The sequence below is a fragment of the Calonectris borealis genome, chromosome 2, assembly GCF_964195595.1.
Source record: "Calonectris borealis chromosome 2, bCalBor7.hap1.2, whole genome shotgun sequence".
In the NCBI taxonomy this organism is placed as follows: Eukaryota; Metazoa; Chordata; class Aves; order Procellariiformes; family Procellariidae; genus Calonectris; species Calonectris borealis.
The window spans coordinates 149,465,346-149,491,881 of record NC_134313.1 but is presented as its reverse complement, the minus strand read 5'-3'; the positions used below and the strand labels follow the sequence as shown (position 1 = coordinate 149,491,881).

Here is a 26,536-nt window from a genome sequence, read left to right as displayed (position 1 = left end):
ACTACATAATTTGTAAGAGACCATGGTTCCTTCAAAGAACACGAGGATTCTTACCACTGTTATTCCCATTGTGGTCAGAGTATGGTGGTCCCATGCCAGATCGACCACTTCTTCTTATCCATCCAGGCTGTAAATTCAATTCATGAAGAGCTTTGCATAGATCAGTTTCAAAATCACATTTTTCACAAGAGGAACCTGAATCAAAGCAAATAAATAAATAAATAAACCCTCAAAAACAGAAGCAAAAGGTTATGTTCTCACCATTGCTTGCTATTTAATCAGCACACAGAAACACTCAGAATGGCCTCCTGAAAAAAGTAAGAACCACTAGAATTTTTAAATCATGAACAAAGAGAAACAGGGCAGTGGAAGAGGGACAAGAGAGAATGAACATTGAAAAAAAACCAAAACAAACCACCAAGGCCGCTGCTCCCCCAAACCAATCCCAAACCAAGTCCATTTATATTATATCACTATAACAATATGCTTTTTTCTTCACAAAAATGCATGTAGCTACCTACTCGTAGGAAACTGTCCAAGTTAGCATAGCTTGTATGTAGAGGTTGTTCTTAAAATATAATACAGCTATCGGCTGAAGAATTTCAGTATATCCTCTGTTTATCTAGGGTTCTTGCATAGAAAAACAAAGACTTAACACCAGGAAATAACCAGATAGCAAAAATATTTTTTTATTCCACTACTGTTTATTTCACGATTTTGCAACTTGCATTTTTCAGGAACTTGGAATATAAGCCCATTCCCAGAAACGCCACAGGACCTAATAACAGAAAGGTGAGGCTCTCATCATCTGACATATTCCAAAGTTTACCAGTGCTTATCATCTTTACTAAGCTGTTGCATTAAAGCAGAAACCACATTGTTCAGAGAAGAGCTGAAACAAGTCCTCAGAATTACATAGTCTCCCCATTTCCCTTTCCTCTGACCTTATTTCTTCCAGTGCACATAGCAACGTGGTGGGGAAGGACTGCTTATCCCCATTCCACATTCCCCTATGGGGCAGCACAGGTTAGAAAAGGGAGGCAAAACACATCTTTCTGGCACAGGACCCTGTTTGGTGTACCAGTTCACTCAGGGAATTTGAGGTCGGTATGCAACCAGATAAATTGCTTACTGGGAGGGAGGGACAGATGTTTGTTTCTGCTCTGGTGTCAGACAGCCCTTTTTGCATCACATCCAAGCTGAATGAAAGAGCTTGCATGTGCCTGACAGGCTGGACAGCCCCCTTGCTTGAACCACGTATTGTAGTGGTGGAAGGATTTAAAAAAAAAACAAAACAAAACAAGAAGTCTAATCAGATACATCTGTAAAGAGCAAGCTTATTGCAACTTCACCCCAAGCGGAATGGCTGGTATGTGGGACTGTCTCCAGATTTCATGCGCTCTGTGGAAACTTCCGGTTCACCCGCATTTTCTCTTACACAGCAGAGGATAGGTTAAGACTCTGCCTTCTAATCAGGATTGTGGTTAGACATAAGAGTTACAATGCCTTTGCACTTCCTCTCAAATTGGTGCTCACCCTGGGCCCCTGTTAATGCTTTTGGTCTATTCTATATTGTCACAGTTCACTAATCATTTTAAATAAAGTTGCAACTGCAGCATGTATAGTCACACTATGATGTCCAACTTCATGGCTTTCACACCAATTTACTGCAACAATTGTATAAGGTGAGAGAGGGGGAAATATATATAATTCACTTAAACATTCCAGACTCAAGATAATGTGCAGATTGGCTGATTCATCAACCAACTTTTTATTGCTGTTTTTATTCCTTAGCTCTTTAAGTGGCTGAAAAGCATGTCAGTGATTCATCAAAAGTGCAAACACTGCTGAAGCATATCTGCTTCACGTTACATGAAATGCACCAAATCACATTCAATATTTCTTCAGGGATTTTCTCATAGCTGAAAAAACAATTTAAAAATCACTATGTACAAAATAGCAAGAACAGTACCTATTTAAATTTAAAAAAAAAAAATCCTTGATCATTCATGGTTATTTTCCAAGGCAATATTCATTTTCATAGAAAATATAACTTGAAAGAAAAACAATGTAAATTTGCTGGAAGATAGATTTAAAAAGATAGATCACTACTTAGAAAGGAAAAGGCCAGAAGGAAGAAATGTGTGGGATGTTCTAGATATTTTTTGCAGAATTTCCTGTGAATAAAACAAATATTTAAAATAACCTCTAAGGAAAAATTCCAACTCTCACAGAAACAGACTACAAGTGTGCATGCGTATAAAATCTCAGTTTGGGATATTCTGGGAGCAAAATATTTTTAAGAGTAGTTAGTTATCATTCATCCCCTAGTGAATATTTTGCAATAGTAGTTCAGAGATAAAAAATGACTGTAGGGTTTATTCTGCTCCTTTTCCAATGCTGTGGCAAAGTGCAAACCAACCACATATGAAGTCCAAAATGACGATAAAAATGCATCATCTGAAATTCCAACTTTGATATATTTTCAGTGCAGAAACGTCCTTAAATCTGAGTAGAGCCCAGAGAAAACAGCAGGGACCTGTCATGAACATGAGATCGGAAAGCTGAAACCTAAGCAGAAAAATAATTTTGCAATAATCCCAAATCAGAAGAATGGGTGGCAGCAGGATGAATCTTCAATTTGACACCCTGATCTGTATCTTCATGTCTGCCAGCTAATTTCTTTCCTGGAGTGATGCAGAGCATTATCCAAGCAACCCCAACATCCACAGCCTGTCACTCAGAACCTAGTTCCACACCTCTTGCTCATCCATACTTAAAATACAACATTATTTGGTATTTAGGTCTTTCACAGAGCCCATAGGCTCATTCTTCTAAACTAGTTTTTGGAGCAACTTTTAATTTCTCTACTTTCATATAAGCATTTGTCCATAGCAGTATTCCCTCAACAAACAAGTGTAAAAAGCCTCCATAAAAATTAATGGAAGACTGCATCTCTTGCTGTGTATTCTGCAATCATAATAGAAAGTGCTGCCTGGAGGAAATGCTCTTCTAGGGAAATCAAGACCAAGCACAATGAGGATTTCAAGGCTATGCAGTGAAACGTAGCATAACCATCTCTTGTGCAAGTGATAAAAAAAAAAATGCTAACCTGAGATGTGTTAGTCACACATCAGGTGATTCAACAGGCATCATTTTCAGCCATTGGCATTTAATACATTTTACTACAGCACAATAAAGTTACAAAATGTATTGATATCCAATACAGTCTTAACAATTGTCTTATTTGCAGAGGAACAAAAAGCAAGTATCCTAGAGTTGATTCAAGACTCCTGTTTCAAACAGATATCTGCATCGTATCTGGATAAAGCAGGAAGTCATATTGGAAGAAGAAAAACAACATATATCTGGGCACACAATTGTAATTTAAGGAATCTGTATTTAAGCTGCTGCTTTTTCTCACAGATTTCAGCTGAATTCAATGATCACTAACATGCTCTAATTAGCATTTTTCAGTGTGCACAGAAACACAGAGGCTCATCTAAAGATAATCTACTCTAAATTTAAAGCTAAACCTTAAAAACCCAACAAATATAGTAGCTTCCTTTGTTGCACAGTGAGCGGAATAATTTAGATAAGCTTTTAGCTAAAATTAGAATTTTTGATAAATCCAAGCTCTTCTTTGTACTCCAGAACAAAGATCCTTAAAGAGCAGGACTATCTTATGCATCATATGAAATCATCTGCAGCATCATTTTGTGTTACAGTATTCTGGAAATATTCTGATGCAAATTTACTCAGACACTAGCAGTTAAAATTCACTTTTACTGCTTAGATCTTTCCTTCAAGGGAAACAGCAGCAACTGTAATTATAGCCTCTGAATGTGCCAAAGATTAAGCTAGGATTATCAATTCATGACTTCAAGAAAATTTCCCCCCTTGTCTAGACTGAAAAAAAAAAAAAGTCATTGTTGCTTATACCTTGATCTAGGTATTTTGGATTAAACCTGAATTTCAGCAAACAATTTTAACACAAATTAAGGAAAAAAAGTAATACTTGTTAAATCTCCATTGAATTTATGTGGATGAAGAAACACTTTCTTTGCTACACAATATCCATATGAAGATTTATGAAAGAGTTGCACTGTGTAGAGGTTGAAAATTAAGCAGGAAAAATCAAACTGAAACAGGAAGAAACTGTCTTAGAAAATCAAATTAAGAAGAGGGTGAGAAAAAAACATTTTTGTAACATAAAAAAAATCCCCCCCTAATTATCAAACTGTATCACACTTATGATGAAGCCCACTGAGACTTACCTTGTTTCTCATCACTGCTGTCTCCACAGGGGTTCGTGAAAATGCACAGTTCCCCAGATGGAGCAGAGGAGCCATCTTGGGAACACTGGCATTCACTTCCTGTAGATGACTGAGTATCTACCAGAGCAAAGCAATACAATGCACAGAAGAATATTAATCTGTTCATGGGCTGTGTTACTATCCAAGCTTTCACTTGGAAAAGAATTACTTTAACTGTCTAGTATTGGTCATAAAGCGTCTTTGAAAAAGCTGTGTTTACACACATCTCCCTGAAAGATGTTTTTAGAACCTCACTTTCTGAATCTGCAGCTTAAGGGAAATAGGGCTTCTGTGAAGCAGTGACTTTCAACCTGGTGTGTCTTTGGATAATATTTAACCAAATTATAACATTGTTTTATGACTAAAAAATTTTGGTGCATGTTATGCAAGTCAAGTGTATATCATTAACTTACTGACCAGATTTATTGCCCAGTAGTTTGCAAATATACTAGCTAAGAAAATAACAGGACAAAAGAGTAGAATTACTAAATGACCAACATTAATAAAGATCTCTCTTTTCTCAGAAGAAGTTGGTAAATGCTTACAAAATTTATGAAGAGTTTGTGCATCAAATGTAGAAAACAGTTGAGAAATTCAAAGTTGATTTTGCATCAAAGGGATTGTAAGTGACTGATCTAGGGAAAGAATTAAAGCCTATAGACATATGATGCTGACAGTCAAAAGCGGTATCTATTTACTATTTACTTGGGCTACAACTGTAGATAATGACTGAATTACTTTAGAGTACCTGGTTGTTAATGGAATCAAATCTGCCACCACAATTTGCATAAATGCATGAATGGACTGGTTATTAATGAATACTTTCCAAATTACTTGATTCCTGTATTTTCTGGAAAAATCATATTTTTTGTGATACCACTAGTGTTTCCCAAGGTTAGGAAAAAATTAGAGATACCTAGGATCCCATATCTGTATTCTTATGAACAGTGAACAATATGATCATACAAAAAAGCACAGTCAGAATTTGTCAAAATAATAATGATAATTTGCCATCCATTGCAGGAATCCATCATTAGGGGAAACTACCATCAATACCAACCCCTCATATATTACCTTGCCGACATATTCAGTCTCTGTCCAGGGTTATTTAGTTATAGATATAATCCCCACCCATGCCCCCATAATTTGTGTAATGACTAGTTCTGAAATAGTGCATTTAGAAGAAAAAGTGTGTGGTCAGAGGTGACACAACAGTTCCTTATTAAGCTGTCAAGAAGAGTATTTGCCTTGTATAAATAGATTTACAGAGCATTACATGGTAAGCCAATCAGGGCTCACCCAGCAGAGATGGGCATTACTAAAACATCCTCGTACAAAAGGACTCTGTCAGGTCTTCAAATTGAGGAGGGAGAATGGGGAGGGATATCCAGCCAGTCCAAAAAGCCAACCTTGTGAGAGAAGGTGGAATCAACTTGTTTAGTTCAGCCTAGCAACACAAGAAAACAGGGAAATGCTATTAATGAAGTACCTTAAGCACTTTAGATGCCCCAAATGGAGGGGAAAGAGAGATCGCAGGAAAAGTAGAAGATGATTGCAAAAGTTAAAGGACAGTATTAGCCCATGGCAAATGACTGTGCAAACTAGACAAAATTGGGCTGCCAATCATGTAAGCCTGGCACTCCTTTAAAAGTGGGATGAAAAAAAATCTAACTACTTTTATGGCAGAGTTGTATTACTTTACTAAAAGGATCATACAATTGCCCGATTAGAGCTTGTAATAAGTAACTGATGCTCTGGAGATTTCTTCACCTTTAAATTCCCAAGATCAAATAACTGGAATGCACACACCACTGTGCATACATCCAATTTGCCTGTTAGCCCTGGTGAGCAGAATTAAGACAAGGTATATCTCTATAACTAAAGTATGCTGCTTAGGAAGCACAAGTGCTATAGTATCTACAAAGAGAAACAGACAACCTATGTCTGGAGGCATATCAATCATTGCAGATCTGTATTTTCATAATGTAAGAAATCTCTTGTCAGGGTACAAAGACTACTACTCCAACATTGCCTGAAGGCTAGCAGTCCAAGGTCTGATGCAACTTCCTATTACCTCCAACACCAGAGGCAGATATACGTTTATTGTAATAAAGGTTTCAGTTCTGCCTAGAAAGCATTTTCCAGCTGATTTGGTTCAACTCCACCCTCTTCATCACTATCCATCTGTGGACATAATTTTATGTGCTTCATTTTAACGTTTTGTCCTCAGGCCATAGAGCTGATTGGAAAACTTCCTGAAGAAAAGCAGAGCTACTAATAAATTAATTAAGAGTTCATTGATATATATATATCAGAGTTCATCAAGAATGTGTATCATTGAATTGCTTGCTTCCCTTCCGTAAGTACAGCTTAGATTAGAAGCTTATATAAAAAAACCCCAAACATTATTCCATGTAATATATCATATTACTACATTTGTAAAGGCTTAAATGTTTTATGCTATTCAGCTGCTTTGTTTTCCAATCTATTTTCTCCAACATACAATATTTCATCTTATTCCTTCTTTACCTCTACATCTTCTAAAACTCCTCTTCACGTTGTTGTACTTCAGAATGACAGGATTTCCCAGTCTTTCAGGTTTCTCCCATTTTCTTAAATCTTCTGCTGCAATATTCTAAGCTGTTCTCCTGCTCTGTCTGTAGCATAAAATCTGTATACAAGCTCTGTAAGAGAGTAATTTTTAGCAGAAGCTAGTATCCATTTCCATTTTTATTATGCTCTAAAACATTAATAAGAAGCAAAATTGCATAACCCAAACAAGTCAAAATCACCATAAGATTTGTTATGAGTGGAAATAGATGAAAAATGCATCAACTATTCAGAAAGCATTTAGGGTGTTATCCAAGGATTTTTAGTGAGCGGGGAAAAAAAAAGGTATTTCAGTGAAGATCTAACAAAAGTGCAAAACCAAAGAAAAAGCCTTTTCTGCAAATGTGTGGCTGTGTACAAGCAGGGAGAATTTCTTGACAAGTGCAACAAGTCAGGCCTCTTTTCAACTAACAAGAAGAACACCATAGTTTTCCATAGCTCTGAGAAACAGATAAAAAGGGATGAAAAGGTGACTCGGAAGCAAAAGATTTGCAGGGAAAGTCAAAAGGACAAACACTTCAAGTACTGAACTGTAAGCACCTGAAAGCAGAAAGAAGAATCAAGATCTAGAAAAAGGAAGAGCAGAGAGAGAATGAAGATGTATAAACCAGTAAAAATATGCAGGATGTCAGAAAAGCAGAAGGATGGGCAATAATCAAAGGGTTTTTCTGAAAGCAGTAGAGAAATTTTGCAGAGAAACTAAAGATTGAAAGGAGAACAAGCAGAGCTGGGCAATATGTCTATTTTCAAAGTTACTTTAGCAAACAAGCGGTTCTCAAAAAGCAGGAAAAAAAAAGTTAAACCAAAAAACTGCTTGAATTTACATCAAAGGTGGATTTATCTGGGTTAGCCTAATTAATTTCATTTAATCCAAGGCAAAATACATTTGCTGTAAGTGAAAAAAAGCTTGCCCTCTCAGCCTTTCCACTTGTTTAAGAAAATCTGTTGAAAAAGTTGTAGATATTTAATCTAGGATTTTTAAAAGATAAGTCTTATAAAGAAGTCCAAACAGGCTCTGAAACAGGGCCAGAAAAGTTTTGCATTTTTAAGTCTATTTTTCATGTCAACAGAAAGTTACCTGCTTAAGCAGAAAATGGATTGCAGTTACTAACTCTCCATTAAGTTTTTGTAGAGCCAGTTATTATCAACACATGAAACAGAGGAAAGAACTCAAAAAATGGGATATTAGTTTCACCATCTGAAAACAGTGTTCAAATTTTGCTGCCACTACTAACTTTCTTTCAGGGAAAAGTCTTACAGAATAGAAAACATAGTCATATCTTCAGAGAAATCAAAATTTCATTGAATTTAATATAACCTTTTAATGGTAAGACTACAACATTTTTATATGTGATCAGAATAGAGAGCATTACAACACCAGTGTATACACCTTTAACATATATCGCATTTTCTCCTAATGTACAGTTTTAGTAAACATCATTAATTTTAATACAAACAATCCTTCAAATTTGTTTATGCAAGAACAATTTTATCCAATCATTAAGAAAACCACCAAAACTGTATTTGTGAAATAATTTACAACCACTCAGCCCAGACTTTGTTTTGAGAGCTCCCTCCCAAAAATATGCTATTTGTATTATCTTATGACTGCCCTAGTTTTTAATTGTCAAATTGGAACTGAATGACATCTATAAAGTAGAAGAAAGGCAAGTAATCGCAGTAACCCTAAATTGATCAGTTTTTAACAAGAATTGACAGAATTCTTTACTTTGATGTAAAAGGCAATAATTACATACCATCTGCTTCCAGTTAAGTGGCACTAATTTAACAGTTAACTTGAAAGAGGACTAAGATATTAATACATTTGATTAAAAAGGATTCTGGGTAAGTGTTCTTACCACCGGTCTCCATTTGCTAAAGGAAATGAGTAAAATCAATTGAGACGTTAAAACCAAACTTACTATATTGATCACTGTACAGCATGAACACCACAGTTACAACTAGTGAAGGACAAAGCCCATAGTATTAATGCAAGGTGTGATGAATTAGATAAAATCATGTCAAAGTCCTAGATCATTACAGGTTGAAATAAGGTAACACTTCAGGAAAATTTTTGGTACCATAATTTCTGTCTTTCTAATAACAGACCATATCACATTCAAGAAGAGATGACAGATGCTGATAGAAGGGAAAGTAAAGAAAATAATCAATGGGAGACACAAAAGACTAATCTGATCCCTATGTGTACCATCTGTTAAAATTTGTCTCAGCACCTACAGTTTGGAGGAAAAAATATTTCAATTCTGAACTGTCAAAGGTTCGGTAGAACTGCCCTTCTCTCTCTAAACCCCAAAGTAAGAGGGGAAAAAAAAGTACCAAAAGTGCTTCTAATCCATAAAGCAATATCCTAGTAGAGGACAAAACTATAAATTGGCATAAAGTAACTCTGATCAGGCAAAACGTATTTCTACATCCTACCTACTATCTGCTTCTTCAGAGAAATTGGAGCAAGATGGAATAATGATTTTCTCAGCATTTGCTTTCCGGTCCAAAACCTTCCAACAGATTTCAGGACATACTGCTCCCACACAGTCTTCTCCAAGACAACAGGAAAGTCTTTCTTCCATCACATCATTCTACCAAGCATTTTGGTTCAGTTCTTTGCTATAAGCAGCTCCCTGGTCCTCTAAGCCATCTTCAGCTGTAACTAATTGATCAAGTAGCACTGTTTCACAGAGTTGTAGAGTGAAACCCATGGGGCTGAGGACCTGATACGTTATGTAACATGAACTATTATATTACATGACTAAATGCATTTCACGAGGTGTTTAACTCAAACTAGCTCCAGTCAGATCCCGCGGACCAAATACCCACCGGTGGCCAAGATGTATTAGGTGTGCTTCTGGAGCTCATCCTCTGCTCTAGTTTCATGCAAAGGTATTCATTTCACACTCTCCATGGCTGCTCTGCTTTAGGTCACAGAGTGTGCAGGAATAGTTGGGACATTTCTTTCAATAATGCACCCCTCATTGGAACCAAAATGCTAATGTGCTAAGCATGCTTAATGGCTCTCGGAACAAAAGCTGGCCTTCCCCTCACCCCCAAGAAATAGAAATAGATCTAGCTTTCTTCCAAAGTTTGGAGAGAAAATGTATTATAAAAATTAAACTGGAACCAAATTAAACAGTTTTACTACCCATCTCAACTGTATACTTTGGAGGATTCATCTATCTTAACCTTGGTTGCTAGAGACTGAGCCAACAACCAAAGGCTTTACAGGTAGCACAGGCAGACAAACACCCTCCCAGGGCAAACCACCCAAAGATGTCTGTCTCTGACACAAATGCATCCACCAGATTTTCCCATATTATTGATTTTGGCTTTAAGACATCTCTGGCATGACACTGCTCCTGAGGCTTTCTCAGCAGTCATGTTTCCTCCACACATTTCTAGAAGTTATTCCCCCAAAAGATACAGGAAGTATATTATTACAAATCTTTCTTGATCAAAACTCCCATCTATCTCAATTTCCTCACCTGTAAACAGAAAAGTGGTCTGAAAATTTCTGAATTGCTCTGATACTCCTGATTAACAAGATTAAATAGAATAGTCCCAAGTAACTTTTATCCACCTTCAATATAAGAGGAATATCTCGATATCTAAAGAAATAATATTTCACTAAAAATAACACAGGGATACTTTCCAGCTCTGATTTTCAGAGAGATTAAATGAAAAGGTGACATTCTCAACAGAGAATAGCTCCTTCAAAACATACTTTCAGTGCAATTAATACGAAGTTGAATTTTATGCAATAAAGGCACATGCATGGTTTGGGAAGAGTCCTAGGAATTAAAACACTTGGGAGATTAATGATAGAAGCTTAACACTTACACAATGAAATTGTGTAAAATTCAGAGCGTGTGCTTCATTTGGAAAAAATTTAATTAAAATAAACCACAGGGTCACTGAGAGCTGTCTCAATAAAGCAGCTTTTTCTTAAGTCTAAAATGCTTAGTTATGCTTCTTAAATTAACCCAGACAACACTGGAAATTGTATTTAGAGTAACCGCTTTTCAATTGGAGCTATGCAATACTCAGCGCAATTTCACACTTTAAGGAACTGTAGGAAATATTATGTTGCTGTTATTAATTTTTTGATTATTTTATATTCTACCACCACAAAAAAAAATTGTTTAGATCTAGTGGTTCATTTAGTCCTAAAATCTAAGCTAAATGAATATGAATGTCAGTCTAGATGCATTAGTGAGTTAATGTGAAATGCAGTATATTCTCATAGATCTTCAGAAGGTTAGAACCTTCCTTACTGGTTCTAACCTCTTGTTAATGTTGCTTTGTACTTCAAGTGACTTTGCTTACAGTGAAAGATAATCAATAGAATAAGCAAAGAAATGGAAAAGCAAAATAAACAAGCAAACAAAAAAAATCCTTCCTATGCTTTTCTAAGTAGGCTGCCCCTAAGACAGCAATTTATTTTTCCACTACTCTAAAAACTCACAGAGCAGCAGCTGTAGGTATAGCTCAGAGGGACCTTGAAGCTGCTTCACATGATCTTTCTAGAGCCACCCCAGATAGGGAATGAATCAGAAACACCCCCATACCACCATTCCCATCTCCCAATCACACAAAGGACCCCTAGAGCTCCTGACTACTTCTAGGAAAGGGTGTGGAGTTAGCAGGCTGGACAAGCCGCAAATAGCTGAAGGAAATATATTATTCTCCCCAATCACAGAAAAAAGAACTAAATCCCATTCACAGCCTAAAACTCCCAAATACCTTAATCCAGCATGCATTGGATCTTCCTGATTTCCTATCCTTCCTCTGCAGTCCTTACCCAGCCTGCTGCTTCTCCCCAGGTGATTCATCAGGTAGTGATCCACTACACCTGCATTAAAGCAAACAGCTTTCAGCTGCTTTCTTAGAAAAAACATTGTTGTTTTATCTACAAGCTGCCTAGAAAATTGATAGATTGTCTTTTCTTGCAAAAGCTTGAAGTCTCAGAGTACTAATGACAGAGAGGCTGCCATGGCAAGGGTCTACCACCATGGGGGTGGTCCTCCTGTAGCAAGCAAATCTAGTTCCAGAGTTGCTTTGAATGCAGTTGCAGTGTATCAAAAACTGAGATAAGAAGAAATGTTTTCTCATCTCATCGACTCCTCTATGAGATGCACGTTGTCAGACTGCAGCTGACAAAGGTGATTGAGGTTTTACACCACTCAGTGTTTGTTTCCAAAGTTTAGCATGGTTGCTGTTTTTCACAGTTATGTATTGCCTACGATCAGCAGGAATAGTTTTCAGTCCTTATCAGACTTATTGGATGTTTCTGTTGAATTACAAAGTTTAAAATGAATGTAATGGTTATGTATAATGACAGGTTATTTCAAGTATGGCAACAAACTTTTATTGCTTTTCCTTACTAATTTAAAATTCCAGACAGCTGCTATGAATTAGGTATTTACCACATCAAAAAGACAACTCATCTGAGTGAACAAATTCCTACATGTATTTTTTTCAACTATATAAGCAGCAGCTCCATTAAACAACTCTAATGAAGATTTTAGCTGAATGATATCAAAACATTCAGGAACAATTTGAGTCTTGAGAAGTTCTAAGTTAGGCCAAAAATTTCCCCAAACTGATAAATGTTTAGAGGTCCACCACACTAATGAGAGGCAGGATTGTTCCACCCATTCCAGTGGCTGTATTTCAGTATCAAATAACTTAAATCTGAGATCTGTGAAACTGTTACTCCCAAAATCTTGCAAGAGTAATCGCAAAACACATAAATATGGAGCTAGGAGTTTTAAACAGTCAAATTTCTGTTTTAATAGTCCAAATTTTCTAAGAAAATCCTCATTAATGCAGTTGATGTACATGACCTTCCACGTATCTATCCCTTTTCTTCCCGTCATATTCATCTCTACAACGGTCCTCTGGGTCCTAACATCAGCAGTTTCCATCACCCTCAAGAAGAATGGGGGAGTATTGAGACAAGTCATCAGCAACCTGAACTCTTCAACAGGAGGGCAATTGTGCCCTTTTAGGGGCATAATTCAGGGTCTTCATCTTTGTTCTAGGGTACATTTGGGTCTAATTTAGCATGTTTTCTTGCAAGAGCTTTCTTCCTTCTCCTTGGTTCCTTGGTGAAGTTTGAAAGTCACCCAATGCCTCCCTCATCTTCACCTGAAATAAAGGACTGCTATTTGTTCAGGGACGGCATACATTTCTCAGACCTCTGCTGTAGATAGTTGTAACAGAGCTTATGCTAAAATGGGCTAGGCTACAGTGAATTGTTAAAACAAGCTCAAAGAAGACAAGGCAAACCCTGATGAGTCCTGAGTCCCTGCACTGTCAAACCAAAGGCTATGGCCTTGACTAATAATAGCAAATATCTTACACACAGGGCTATACAAAAGGGTGAAGAACAATACAATATTTTGACATTTTTATCCTTGACCACTTCCATATAAGTCATCCAGGCCTATCCAGTGAGCCCTTTCAACAAAAAGTGAGTGGTGCTTTCCACCAGCGGCACATAATTTCAAATCTACAGTTTCAAAATCTTCAAGATGCAGTACATAACACTGAAACTCAGCACATTCCTATTCCCAGAAAAACCTACTGATTAATGAACCTTCTGCTTGTCTTTACAAGGCCAAAAGCCTCACTGACTGCAACCAAGGAAATCTGAGGACTCCAGATAATACTGAAGCAATTTCAGCATAACCTTCATAGGAGACAAAGTCAGAAATCAGATAGTAATCAACATCAAAAGATGATCGTTTCTTGACAGTAGTCAGAGCTGTACCCTAAACAGTTAATCTTCAAAGATTGGTAAATGGACATTAATTGATTTAATGCCTATTAAAATTCTATTTTGGAGAGCAAATTCCCAAGACACAAACAATAAATGATTGGACATCCATCACTGCAAGAAAATTACATTTTTAGCATGAATTACATAGAAATTTAGTAACTCATTAAAGAATACTTGCATAACTTAATAACAGGTAAAGTTACAGTTGTGGAGGAGGTAGAAGCCCAGTATAATGTTTTACAAACAGATGGAAATTACTTTATAACAAGCAGTTAATTATTTTCTATATACATGGTAAATACAGACCACACATTAGAGTCCATCTTCAATATTCTACTAATATTAGAAGAAACAACTCTTAATAGCAATTCAATTTAAAAAAAAATCTAATGACAAGATCATAGAAAAAAAAACAAAATTTGAGATGAAACAACCAGTAAATTCAGACTGGTCTGTAAATATGTACCTACACAAGCTTTCTTTAAAATTAAGTTTTAATAATGGAAGTCTTCAATTAACAAAAGGAGTTAAAAAAAGTATCATCACCTTTCCAAAGAAACAGAATATACCCAAGTACCATGGTGAACATTTACCTTACCGATTCTCACTTCACACATGGAACAAGAAGTTAGCAATGACCCTGAAGCAGATTCTAAAGAGATTTAAAATGTCAGAGCTCCTTTAGATTTTTGTCAATTTGCTTCAGACTTTATCGCTCTTCAGTTCCTTTGTTCTTCTGCTGAGGCTGTTGCCAGCAAGGTGCCAGCTTTGGCTGTAGTCATTTCTGAGGCATAAACCATGGACAGCTTTGACATAGCTGACCCTTTTCATGGGAGACAAGCAAACAGCAGCTCTCAGAATTTTAGCCCCTGCTGGCACAAATCAAATGTTCACAACAATGGGTGAAGATGTGTATTGAGAAAGTAGGTAACATAAATGTTTGCGGTACAAACCTACTAGTGCAGATGTGCAGCGTGGCTGGCTGAAAATAATGGCTGGTAATAACATCAACCAATGACTCAGGTAAAATTAGGGACTTCATTTCTACTTGAAACCCGAAGAAGTTTTGAATAAATAACTCCAAATCAAAGAGGTCAACTCAAAACCTAATGCAGAATGATTAGCAGGAAATGTGAACGAATGTCTGGATAAAGCCAGGTCCTGCACCTGGCTGGATGCAGGTGCAGGAAGTATCGACAGAGATTAGACATCTCTTTTAGGTTGTCCCTTGCACACAAACCTCTACCAAATGGATCACTGACAGGAAAACTACACTGTCAGCATTATAACCCTTCCCAGGAGGAAAATCAGGCCGTGCTGAGGGAATAATACCTACCAAAGTCTAGAAAGACAGTTTGGAGGCAGACAGCAAACCGCAGCTACCCCGCTGTCTTCTAACACTGTATCCGAAGGTCCTGTGCTCTGACATCTCCTTCCCTACAACACACTGTGTGAGATGCGTGCTCTCAAGTTTTTTATACTGGAAAAGAGCAGTTCTGACAAGCAGTAAAGAAACTCCTTCTTTTTCTCAGATTTCTTTTTGCCATTATGACATCATAGCGGCAAAAATGAAAACTCAGAGAGGTCATAGCAATGATTAGTGTTTGCCCGGAGGTGTCCAGGCTGGTGGATGTAGGTGCAGGCGCACGTGGACAAACAAGCACAGAGAGATTTGACAGCAGCTTGGCATCGCATTTGTGCCTGCAGGGTGGACAATGCCTTCCTAACTGAGAAAATTGCTGGCAGGATACATGGAGCCCCAGGGCTCTGGTTGCAGCTGGCGTACAGAGACCAGTACTGGGACAAGAAGCCACCAGAGTCGCTTGCGCTCTGGGACCTGTTGGCTGCACTCCTGTTGGGAAAGCGCAGCCTTTTTCTGACCACCTCAGGCCTTGAGCACTGAGAAAAGCTCGGGCAGAAGGGGTGGCTAATCTGCCAAACCAGCTGCTAATCCTTCTTGCCCTGCCAGCATGGTGAAAGGGATGAAAGGCAGTGCTGAGCTTGCTGGTGGACACAAGCTCCTCACCAGCCAGCCCAGAGCTGGGGCTCAGCCACTGCCAAACCTGAGCTCTGAACCACTTTCCCTTAATAATCTCTGTAACCTCCACAGAGGAATGCACAAGAAACAGGTCAACAGAGGTTTCATTCAGTCATGCATTCACCTTTCCAGAAGATATGATTTTTTTTACATTAGAACACATGTCCCTCCTAAATAATTTTAACAGAAGTTATGGACTTACAAAAAATGCTTGTCAACATTAGTGAAGCCTTTGAAATTCTGAAGATAGTAATTGTATAATAAATGTTATTTCACTGCTCAGCTGCCTAAGTTACTGACATCGTGAGACTGCATTTGAATTACACATACAAAAAAAAAAAAATCAAAATACTCTGTTACTAAAAACTCACAGAGATTTGTTACTTATGAGAAAATATGGTTTTGTATGTCTTTGCTCATTTCTGGCTATTTCGCATTAAAATAAGTAGCTGCTAGTTTTCTTGCTCTTTGCCATTTTGGACCTTGGTTAACGGACACTACACCAAAGTGTCTGATTTTGTACATTTTTATCTTTACCTACACTCTTCCCACAACAGCTGCAGGGGATTATCTGAACGAGAAACCAGGGGTAATAGGAGTCAGCAGTGCAGAACATGGAGAAGAGCCATGGACATTCAAAAGGAGAAACCCCCTGAAAAGTGATAGGAACAAAGCATCACGATGGAGCGCGAGCCTAAGTGAGACAGACGTTAAATTTTTAATGAATAGCTGAAACAGACTTTATTTTGAAATTTTAAGTCCTAGTAAAATAAAAAACTGAGCAAAAAACTTCATCCTAAAGGAAACTAAAAACTGCGGTGGTTTGCATCAAATAGAATAAGATACTTCCTATTCCAGCATATGAACTCTGAGGAGGTTTTGAAGATGGGAATTTAAGTGGAAACCTTCCTCTTACTCTCTGATGATAAATTATGTTCTGACAGTGTAATCAACAGCTGTAGAAATAAATTTTCTCTGGAATTTTTAAGAATAAAACAAAATCAAAACCTGCCAGCAACATCAAATTAAGCCCCAGTTTAGAGCTTAATTTTGTATTTAGTTTTATTTGATGGAACTGGTTTCCAAGGGCTTAATAGATGTGGAATTTTTTTTGTGAGAAAACATGCTTTGTTGATTAGGAGAAGCAGGCTGGAATCTGAGCTGCATGTTTCTAATGCCTAATTTGTGACTTGTAGGAAACTGAAATCCTTAGTATACCCATATCCAAGAAGAACATAATGATATTTACTACTGATGCACAACTGCTGGATGAAATTATTGTGGACAGTCAGATCAGATGATCAGAACAACCTGCTTTTGTCTTAAATACAGTCCTCCCTTAAGTTACTGCTGTCATACAAAACTAGATTTATTAATGTTTTGATGTATCTTTAAGACACTTAGAAAGACACTATTAACACTCACTTGAGTCATGGCTTTCTTTTTTTTTTTTTAATCAAGCACAAAAGACAGAGTATTTCTCGTGACAGGTGACCATATTACTGGTGGAGACCCAAGGATACAAGAATGGAAAGTATTTAAGAAAGGAAGGGAGAGGGAATTTTAAAAATCAGAGTGTGTGATAGGAAATAAATCTAAGACTGAAAAGACAGCCTTAGAACAAAACCTCATAAAACAAACAATAAAATGGACCAGAAATGTGCCAGGATGGACAAGACAGATTGGGTAAGAGTTGCTACATTTGAGTTCCATAGAAATTGTCCTGGTTTCAGCTGGGATAGATTTAAATTTCTTCCTAGTGCTGTGTTTTGGATTTAGTATGAGAAGAATGTTGATAACACACTGATGTTTTTAGTTGTTGTTAAGTACCCTCTTAGTCAAGGACTTTTCAGCTTTCTGTGCACAAGAAGGAGTCAGCGTTCTTCTGCTCAAGAGAGAGGATATAGAAGGTACATACCACAGGGCACCCTGTGGTTTTACCTGCGTGACCACAGAGAGGACATGAGGCAGTGGGATGGAAAACCTACCTTGACCCTAGAGGTACGGATATGTGAGTTACAAAGAAAGACAATCACACAAGGAGTACTCCCAGGAAAATTGCTACTCCAGTTTCAGAAAAAAACCTGTCTCACGACAGTCCAGTTTCCAGTGAACACTTCCCCAGACAGAGTAGAAGGGTGATCTTACTTCGGATTGTAACGGAGAAATTCTGGACTCGCATTTGCAAGAAGTGAGTAACGGATACGATGACCAGAACTAGAGGGACCCTGCCTCCGGCCAGATGGAGGAAAGGGACAACCAGCTTTACTGGACTGTGTGGATTCAATGGCCTGGCACATCAGATCCACAGGAATATAAGGCTCTCGTAGACACCGGTGCACAGTGTAGCCTGATGCCATCAAGCTATAGAGGGTCAGAACCCATTTGTATTTCTGGAGTGATGGGCATCCCAAGAGTTAACTGTATTGGAGGCCGAAGTGAGCCTAACCGGGAATAAGTGGCAGAAGCACCCCATTGTGACTGGCCCAGAGGCTCCATGCATCTTTGGCATAGACTACCTCAGGAGAGGGTATTTCAAGGACCCAAAAGGGTACCGGTGGGCTTTTGGTATAGCTGCCCTGGAGACGGAGGAAATTAAACAGCTGTCCACCTTGCCCGGTCTCTCAGAGGACCCTTCTGTTGTGGGGTTGCTGAGGGTTGAAGAACAGCAGGTACCAATCGCTACCCTGCTTCCCATCCATAAGGTGATTCGTCGACTGGAGAGCCAAGGAGTGATCAGCAAGACTCGCTCGCCCTTTAACAGTCCCATATGGCCAGTGCAAAAGTCCAATGGAGAGTGGAGACTAACAGTAGACTATCATGGCTTGAACGAAGTCACGCCGCCACTGAATGCGGCCATGCCGGACATGCTAGAACTTCAATACGAACTGGAGTCAAAGGCAGCCAAGTGGTACGCCACAATTGATATCGCTAATGCGTTCTTCTCAATCCTTTTGGCGGCGGAGTGCAGGCCACAGTTTGCTTTCACTTGGAGGGACGTCCAGCACACCTGGAATCAACTGCCCCAGGGGTGGAAACACAGCCCTACCATTTGCCATGGACTGATCCACACCGCACTGGAACAGGGTGAGGCTCCAGAACACCTGCAATACATTGATGACATCATTGTGCGGGGCAGCACAGCAGAAGAAGTTTTTGAAAAAAGGAAGAGAATAGTCCAAATCCTTCTGAAGGCCGCTTTTGCCATAAAATAAAGTAAGGTCAAAGGACCTGCACAGGAGATCCAGTTTTTAGGAATAAAATGGCAGGATGGACGTCGTCAGATCCCAATGGATGTGATCAACAAAATAACAGCCATGTCCCCACCAACTAGCAAAAAGGAAACGCAAGCTTTCTTAGGCGTGGTGGGTTTCTGGAGAACGCATATTCCAAATTACAGTCAGAGTGTAAGCCCTCTCTATCAAGTGACCCGGAAGAAGAATGATTTCAAATGGGACCCTGAGCAACAACAACCCTTTGAACAAATTAAACGGGAGATAGTCCCATGCAGTAGCCCTTGGGCCGGTCCGGGCAGGACAAGATGTAAGGAATGTGCTCTACACCGTAGCCGGGGAGAATGGCCCTACCTGGAGCCTCTGGCAGAAAGCACCACAGGAGACTTGAGGTTGACCCTTAGGGTTCTGGAGTCGGGGATACAGAGGATCCGAGGCCCGCTACACTCCAGCTGAGAAGGAGATATTGGCAGCCCATGAAGGGATTTGAGCTGCTTTGGAAGTGGTTGGTACTGAAGCACAGCTCCTCCTGGCACCCCGACTGCTGGTGCTGGGCTGGATGTTCAAAGGGAGGGTTCCCTCTACACATTATGCAACTGATGCTACGTGGAGTAAGTGGGTCGTGCTGATCACACAACGGGCCTGAATAGGAAACCCCAGTCGCCCAGGAATCTTGGAAGTCATCACGATCTGACTAGAAGGCAAAGATTTTGGAATATCCCCAGAGGAGGAGGTGACGCGTGCTGAAGAGGCCCCACTGTATAATAAACTACCAGAAATTGAGAAGCAATATGCCCTGTTCACTGATGGGTCCTGTCGCCTTGTGGGAAAGCATCGGAGGTGGAAAGCTGCTGTATGGAGTCCTATAAGACGAGTCGCAGAAACTGCTGAAGGAGAAGGTGAGTCGAGCCAGTTTGCAGAGGTGAAAGCCATCCAGCTGGCCTTGGACATTGCTGAACGAGAAAAATGGCCAGTACTTTATCTCTATACTGACTCATGGATGGTGGCAAATGCCCTGTGGGGGTGGTTGCAGCAGTGGAAGCAGAACAACTGGCAGCACAGAGGTAAACCCATCTGGGCTGCTGCATTCTGGCAAGATATTGCTGCCCGGGTAGAGAACCTGGTTGTAAAAGTACGTCACGTAGATGCTCACGTACCCAAGAGTCGGGCCACTGAAGAACACCAAAACAACCAGCAGGTGGACCAGGCTGCTAAGATTGAAGTGGCTCAGGTGGATCTGGACTGGCAACATAAGGGTGAACTATTTATAGCTCGGTGGGCCCATGACACTTCAGGCCATCAAGGAAGAGATGCAACATATAGATGGGCTCGTGATCGAGGTGTGGACTTGACCATGGACACTATTGCACAGGTTATCCACGAATGTGAAACGTGCTGCAAACAAGCAAGCCAAGCGAGTAAAGCCTCTCTGGTATGGAGGACAATGGTTGAAATACAAATATGGGGAGGCCTGGCAGGTTGATTATATCACCCTCCCACAAACCTGCCACGGCAAGCGCTATGTGCTCACCATGGTGGAAGCAACCACCAGGTGGTTAGAAACATATCCTGTGCCCCATGCCGCCGCCCAGAACACCATCCTGGGCCTTGAAAAGCAAGTCTTATGGCAACATGGCACCCCAGAAAGAATTGAGTCAGGCAACAGGACTCATTTCCGAAACACCCTCATAGACACCTGGGCCAAAGAGCATGGCATTGAGTGGGTATATCACATCCTCTGCCACGCACCAGCCTCTGGGAAAATCGAATGATACAATGGACTGCTAAAGACTACACTGAGAGCAATGGGTGGTGGGACATTCAAGCATTGGGATACACATTTAGCAAAAGCCACCTGGTTAGTCAACACCAGGGGATCTTTCAATCGAGCTAGCCCTGCCCAGTCAAAACTTCTGCGTACTGTGGGTGGCGATAAAGTCCCTGTAGTGCACATAAGAAATATGCTGGGGAAGGCAGTCTGGGTTATTCCTACCTCGGGCAAGGGAAAACCTGTTTGTGGGATTGCTTTTGCTCAAGGATCTGAGTGCACTTGGTGGATAATGCGAAAGGATGGGGAAGTCTGGTGTGTAGCTCAAGGGGATTTGATTTTGGGTGAAAATAGCCAATGAACTGAATCGTATGATGTTAATTGTTGTATGAGATTGTATATCATTATTTCTATGGTTGCTATCAATGGTATAGCAGTAAAAATCACCCAGATTAATGAAGAATGAACTCCAATGAAACTAAACAAAGTGCAACGATGATAAAATCAGAGAAGCGCAGCGATAATGGAATCAGAATTGGCTTTAGGATGCAACAGCCCAACACCACACACCATCTCTTCCACCCTGAAAGACTGTTATGACAGATGGAGCCCAAAGTCGTGGACTAAATGAACTCAATGGACATTTTAGAGGGATGGCCCGTAGATTGAGGGAATGATATCTGTGTGTGCATATATCAAAAGACAAGAAAGGTGGTGGTGATTAATTGGAATGTATCAGAAAATGTGAGACCTGGGCATGACGTAGATGGTATAGAATAAGGGGTGGATACTGTTTTGGTTTTGGCTGGGATAGAGTTAAATTTCTTCCTAGTGCTGTGTTTTGGATTTAGTATGAGAAGAATGTCGATAACACACTGATGTTTTTAGTTGTTGCTAAGTACTCTACTGGTCAAGGACTTTTCAGCTTCTCATGCCCTGTCACGTGCACAAGAAGCTGGGAGGGAGCATAGCTGGGGCGGAGTATTCCATACCATGTGACATCATGCTCAGTATTTGAATGGTAGGCGTGTTCCAGGAAGTAGCGATCGTTGTTTTTTGGGCATTGCTTAGTGGGTGGTGAGCAATTACATTGTGCATCACTCATTTTGTATATTCTATTATTATTATTATTATCATTATTATTATTATTGTTGTTGTTGTTGTTTTTGTTGTCGTTGTCGTTGTCATTGTCGTTGTTATTGTTATTAGTTATTATTGTCATTATTATTGTTATTATTTTCCCTTCCTTTTCTGTTCTATTAAACTGTCTTTATCTCAACGCATGAATTTTCTCACTCTTACCCTTCCGATTCGCTCCCCGTCCCAGTGGGGGCGGGGGGAGTGAGTGAGTGGCTGTGTGGTGTTTGGCTGCCTGCCGGGATAAACCACAACAGAAATGTCCAAACAAGTAAACTAAAACTAGTTATTTAGGCAACAGAATAAAACACATCTCTGCTAGCAGATCCACCACTAAAGGGCACAATGTCAGAATTCTCAGTGCTGCAATCTGCAGTTAATTTAATTTGTTAGCAGAATTACTTTCTGAAATTTTAAATAATACTGTTACATGCCTCCCACAGCCACTTACAGCTAAAAGCACTTACAAAATGAAAGCATTGTGCAACAAAATGAAAACAAATCTGTCACCCACACAACTCCAAACTGATAAAAATGGGCCTTTATCCAAATAGTTTGCTAGCACCACAACACTAAGTTAATCTTTGACTAGGTTCACTTTTGAAAAAAATAATTGGGATTGTTGTTGAGTTGGACTTCCCTAAATTTAAATCCCATTGGGTTTTGGAGGGAGAAAAGCAGGGACAGCAAGTTGTTGCACAGCTGCCTCTGCTAGGAAATGCAATCCTTTCTCTTTGTTTTCTTAAATCTCTATAAAAGAGGATGGCCAAGAAAGTGTAATATTCCTTTTTCATACATTGCCAACAAAGTGAGTCTCCAGGATTTTCACCTTCTCTTCACAGGTTGGCATCTATTTTAAAGATTATACTTTCTCCAAGTTTTTGTTGAGGTCTGGTACCGGAACACCCAAAAAGAGAATGCAAGGGAAAGCATGGAAAGAGGACTACATAACTCATAGCTACAGCTCCTGTGCCATCTTGAGCACAAACAGGGATATCAACAGGAATATACAGTATATGCAAGTACATAAAAGTTACCCACAGGAGGTAAAATTTGACAACCATCAGGCTTGTGGAGGATGGAGTGGGTGTTAGCTAGCAATAATGTGTCTGTGCGTATGTGTGGATGTATATGTTCACACAGTCTAACACTGGGAACAATTAGGTTCCCAGATTTGCTCCTGAAGATGAACTTTATTTGAAGTTAAGGCTGCTAGTGGAACAAGTCCTACCACATGGACAGGCTTTCAGATCAAAAAAGATTTGGATGAAATACACGCAGTTAAAGAACCTTTCTCACGATTCCATAGACAACTAAGGTTTTGCAGTTCCATCCCAGTGTAATGCTGAGAAGGCTGAACCAACCCCTCTCCCATCCACAGAACTAAAATTCCAATAAAATTAAGTGGAATTAAGATGTAAACTTAGTTATGACAATTAAAATGAAGCTTTAAAGCCAAAAGAAGTGTTCTTTTAATTACTGACAGTAAATAAAATATGAATGAATGTGGCATAAATTGGAAAACCATTCACTGTGTAATAGAAGCTCCAAATAGGCTTATAGATGGAAAGCAAATGAGCTGGAAAAGAAAGAACAAATGTGCTGGGAATGCTGTTTTTCATATTATGCATTGTGTGAATCTGAAGAGATCCCGCTGTACTGGCTTTTTCACTTCAGTTTAGATGGAAATATACTGGCTTAATAGAGAAACACATTTGCATTTCATTTCTTAACCTTTCTAAGCATTTAAGAATATTAAATCCATTTCCTTGCCAGAAGTACTAAAAAAATACATATTTCATTGTCAAAATCATATACCCAGCATTAGAGTAATAATTTTTCCCAGGCTCATTAATCTCCAGGTACAGAAGATATGTTTGTTTTAAATATTAAATAACTTGCTTTATTTTACTGAGAACTGAAGTGAAAGTATAAACATGAAAAAGAAATTAAATACTGTTTGGATCTGACTGTAAGAACATATTAAATTTTAACTTTCTATAAAATTAAAGCATTTTTAAGAGTAACAAGAAACACAAAATGAATACACGTAGCAGAATGCAGATAACATCTTCTACCTCCTTAGCAAATACTTAGGACAGGCTTTAAAACCGATGCAGCCAAAGGAAATCCTGTCAATTATTTCAAAAAGCTTTTGACCAAACCCTTCAGAAGTCACCAGGACTATTCACAAGTATAATATTAAAGTGTAGTCCTATGCTTAACTGCCTTGTTAAGCCAGTGTACGATTTTGTTACTGATTGTAAATCCTAACTCTGCTTTTGCCATATTGTGAAAAATACTGATGATCAGTTCATATCTCCTTAATACAGTATTTAACTGCGGTAACAAATGCTTTATCTTTCCTATTTTTCTTCCTCTGTTTATTTTTCTCTTTCAGGCACCCAGTTCCAATATTTTCTTCTAAATTTATATAAATTATATTGTTTCTTTTTCTTTGAGTACCTGTCACTACTGGTTTCTTCCTATAATGCAAATATAACTGTGTAACTAGTGCAGGAATATGTGTCTGAACACGCTCCCTCCAGTCTCGCTAAAGCTTTTCATGAGCTGATGATGTTTTCAGATTGACATGCTTAAGATAAATGAGATTTTTATTATGATCAATGAAGACAGTTAAGACTCTTCTTCCTTCCAGCCCCTCAATGAGTAAATTAAGATTGTGCATTGCCCATTCTTATCATACTAATAATTACTATTCCTTTACCACCATCCTCAGATTTTCTACCCAAGTGAATATTGGATGAACCTGGAGCATAGATAAAAATTGAAAGGCGAAAATGAAGTAGTTGTCAAATAACAGTGTTTCCTGAACAACTACAAAATAGTTACGGGTTAGGCAGCCTGACTTCCCGTGTCTATTTTTTTTAAATTTAACTTGGTTCTGCTTCTTAATATCAGACCTTTTAAATAAAATTCATAGAGGTAAATCAAATAAAGTCTGATGGGTTGCCCTATGGGGCCCAAATGATACCAGTCAAATGACATTGATAACCATTATTTTTGATCCAATTCTTCATATTTCTAAAAAAATGAGAAATCTCGTTTCTCTGAATACATCATGAGTCAAGTACAGAAGGTTGGTTTGTTAACACCCAATGCAAGACTTCTTCGTCCAGGACTTTATCTAAAACTTTTCTACAGGTTTCTCTCAGGCCTGTGTTCCCAATATTTGTTCTCGCTGTGGCTTTGATTTTCACTGCCATATCCTCAATTTTTCACCTCTTTCTCTCAGATACAGTCACACTCACCCACCAAGAGAGGGACAGCCAGTCACTTTCTTGGTGCATATGTGGTTTAGTTTGTCTGAGTTTTGGACAGTGCCAAGTACCAACACTTTAAGTGAAGGTTTTCAGTTTAGCTACCTGATTACGTGAAATAGTTAATATTTTGTTTCATTTACCATAGTGAAGAGCTATTTCATTCACAGTGTGAACAAGTTTTAAAACAACACCTAAAATTTGTAAAATTCATATGAGTAGAAGAGCTAACTGGCTTTAAATTGCTTTGCCCACCTGCTTTGACTGCCAGTGGTGGTGGTAGAGCTTAATCACATTAAGTATGGCTTATGTCATTGTCCTGGTTTCGGCTGGGATAGAGTTAAATTTCGTCCTAGTGCTGTGTTTTGGATTTAGTATGAGAAGAATGTTGATAACACACTGATGTTTTGAGTTGTTGCTAGGTACCCTGCTAGTCAAGGACTCCTCAGAAGCTGGGAGGGACAGCTAGCCCAGCTGGTCAAGGGGGTATTCCATACCATATGACATCATGCTCAGTATATAAATAAGAGGCGTGATCCAGGAAGTAGCAATCGCTGCTTGGTTAGCAGTCAGCATGGCTGGTGAGCAATTGATTGTGCATCACTCATTTTGTATATTCTATCATCATCATCATCATCATCATCATCATCATCATTATTACTACTACTACTACTATTACTATTACTATTACTATTACTATTACTATTATTATTCCTTCTTTTTTTCTGTTTTATTAAACTGTCTTTATCCCAACCCATGAGTTTTTCTCACTCTTACCTTTCCGATTCTCTCCCTGTCCCACTGGGGGGGAGAGGGGAGTGAGCAAGCATCTGCATGGTGTTTGGCTGCCTGCCGGGTTAAACCACGACAGTCATTGTGTCCATTCCAGGCATAGTATTGATAATGGAGTGATTGTAGGTTTAATAGAGATTATTTCAGATTTTTGAGGTTTTCCTGAGTACATTTATTATTAGGATTTTGGCAGGTATATAATGATTTGTAAACTAGAATAAAGTCTTGATTGATCTCCTTAGACTTTTGCTAACACAGTGCTAAACTTTGAATTGCAGAAATTAATTTTTTATTTTAGTTATTCAAACTGACATTTTATCTAGTCATCTACTCAAAGAAAGATCTTTTATTATATCTAAATTTTTTGATAACTCCCTTTTGTCAAATACATTGTATGTATAATATTATTTTCTTGAGGTTTTAAGAGAGCTTTTTACTTCATATATTGTTTTCTTTAATGAAATATAAAGATGAAGGAAACAATTTGTGTGTGTGTGTGTCTGACACAAAATAGACAGGCTGTCATTTGTATGGATATTTTTACAGCATTGCCATATCATTTTTT

General features: G+C 38.8%; 1 protein-coding gene across 1 annotated transcript in view; it reads right to left on the bottom strand.

Annotated features, from left to right (window-relative positions):
- The window catches only part of MALRD1 (MAM and LDL receptor class A domain containing 1), a 294,175-nt gene extending 289,732 nt beyond the window's left edge, over positions 1 to 4,443 (bottom strand). Inside the window, exons 1-2 of the mRNA XM_075143913.1 lie at positions 4,278 to 4,443; positions 55 to 195 (exon numbers count right to left, since the gene is read on the bottom strand). Of these exons, the coding sequence (XP_075000014.1) occupies positions 55 to 195; positions 4,278 to 4,443 (307 nt within the window). The remainder of the gene's footprint in view (positions 1 to 54; positions 196 to 4,277) is intronic.
- Positions 4,444 to 26,536: the final 22,093 nt, after the last annotated feature.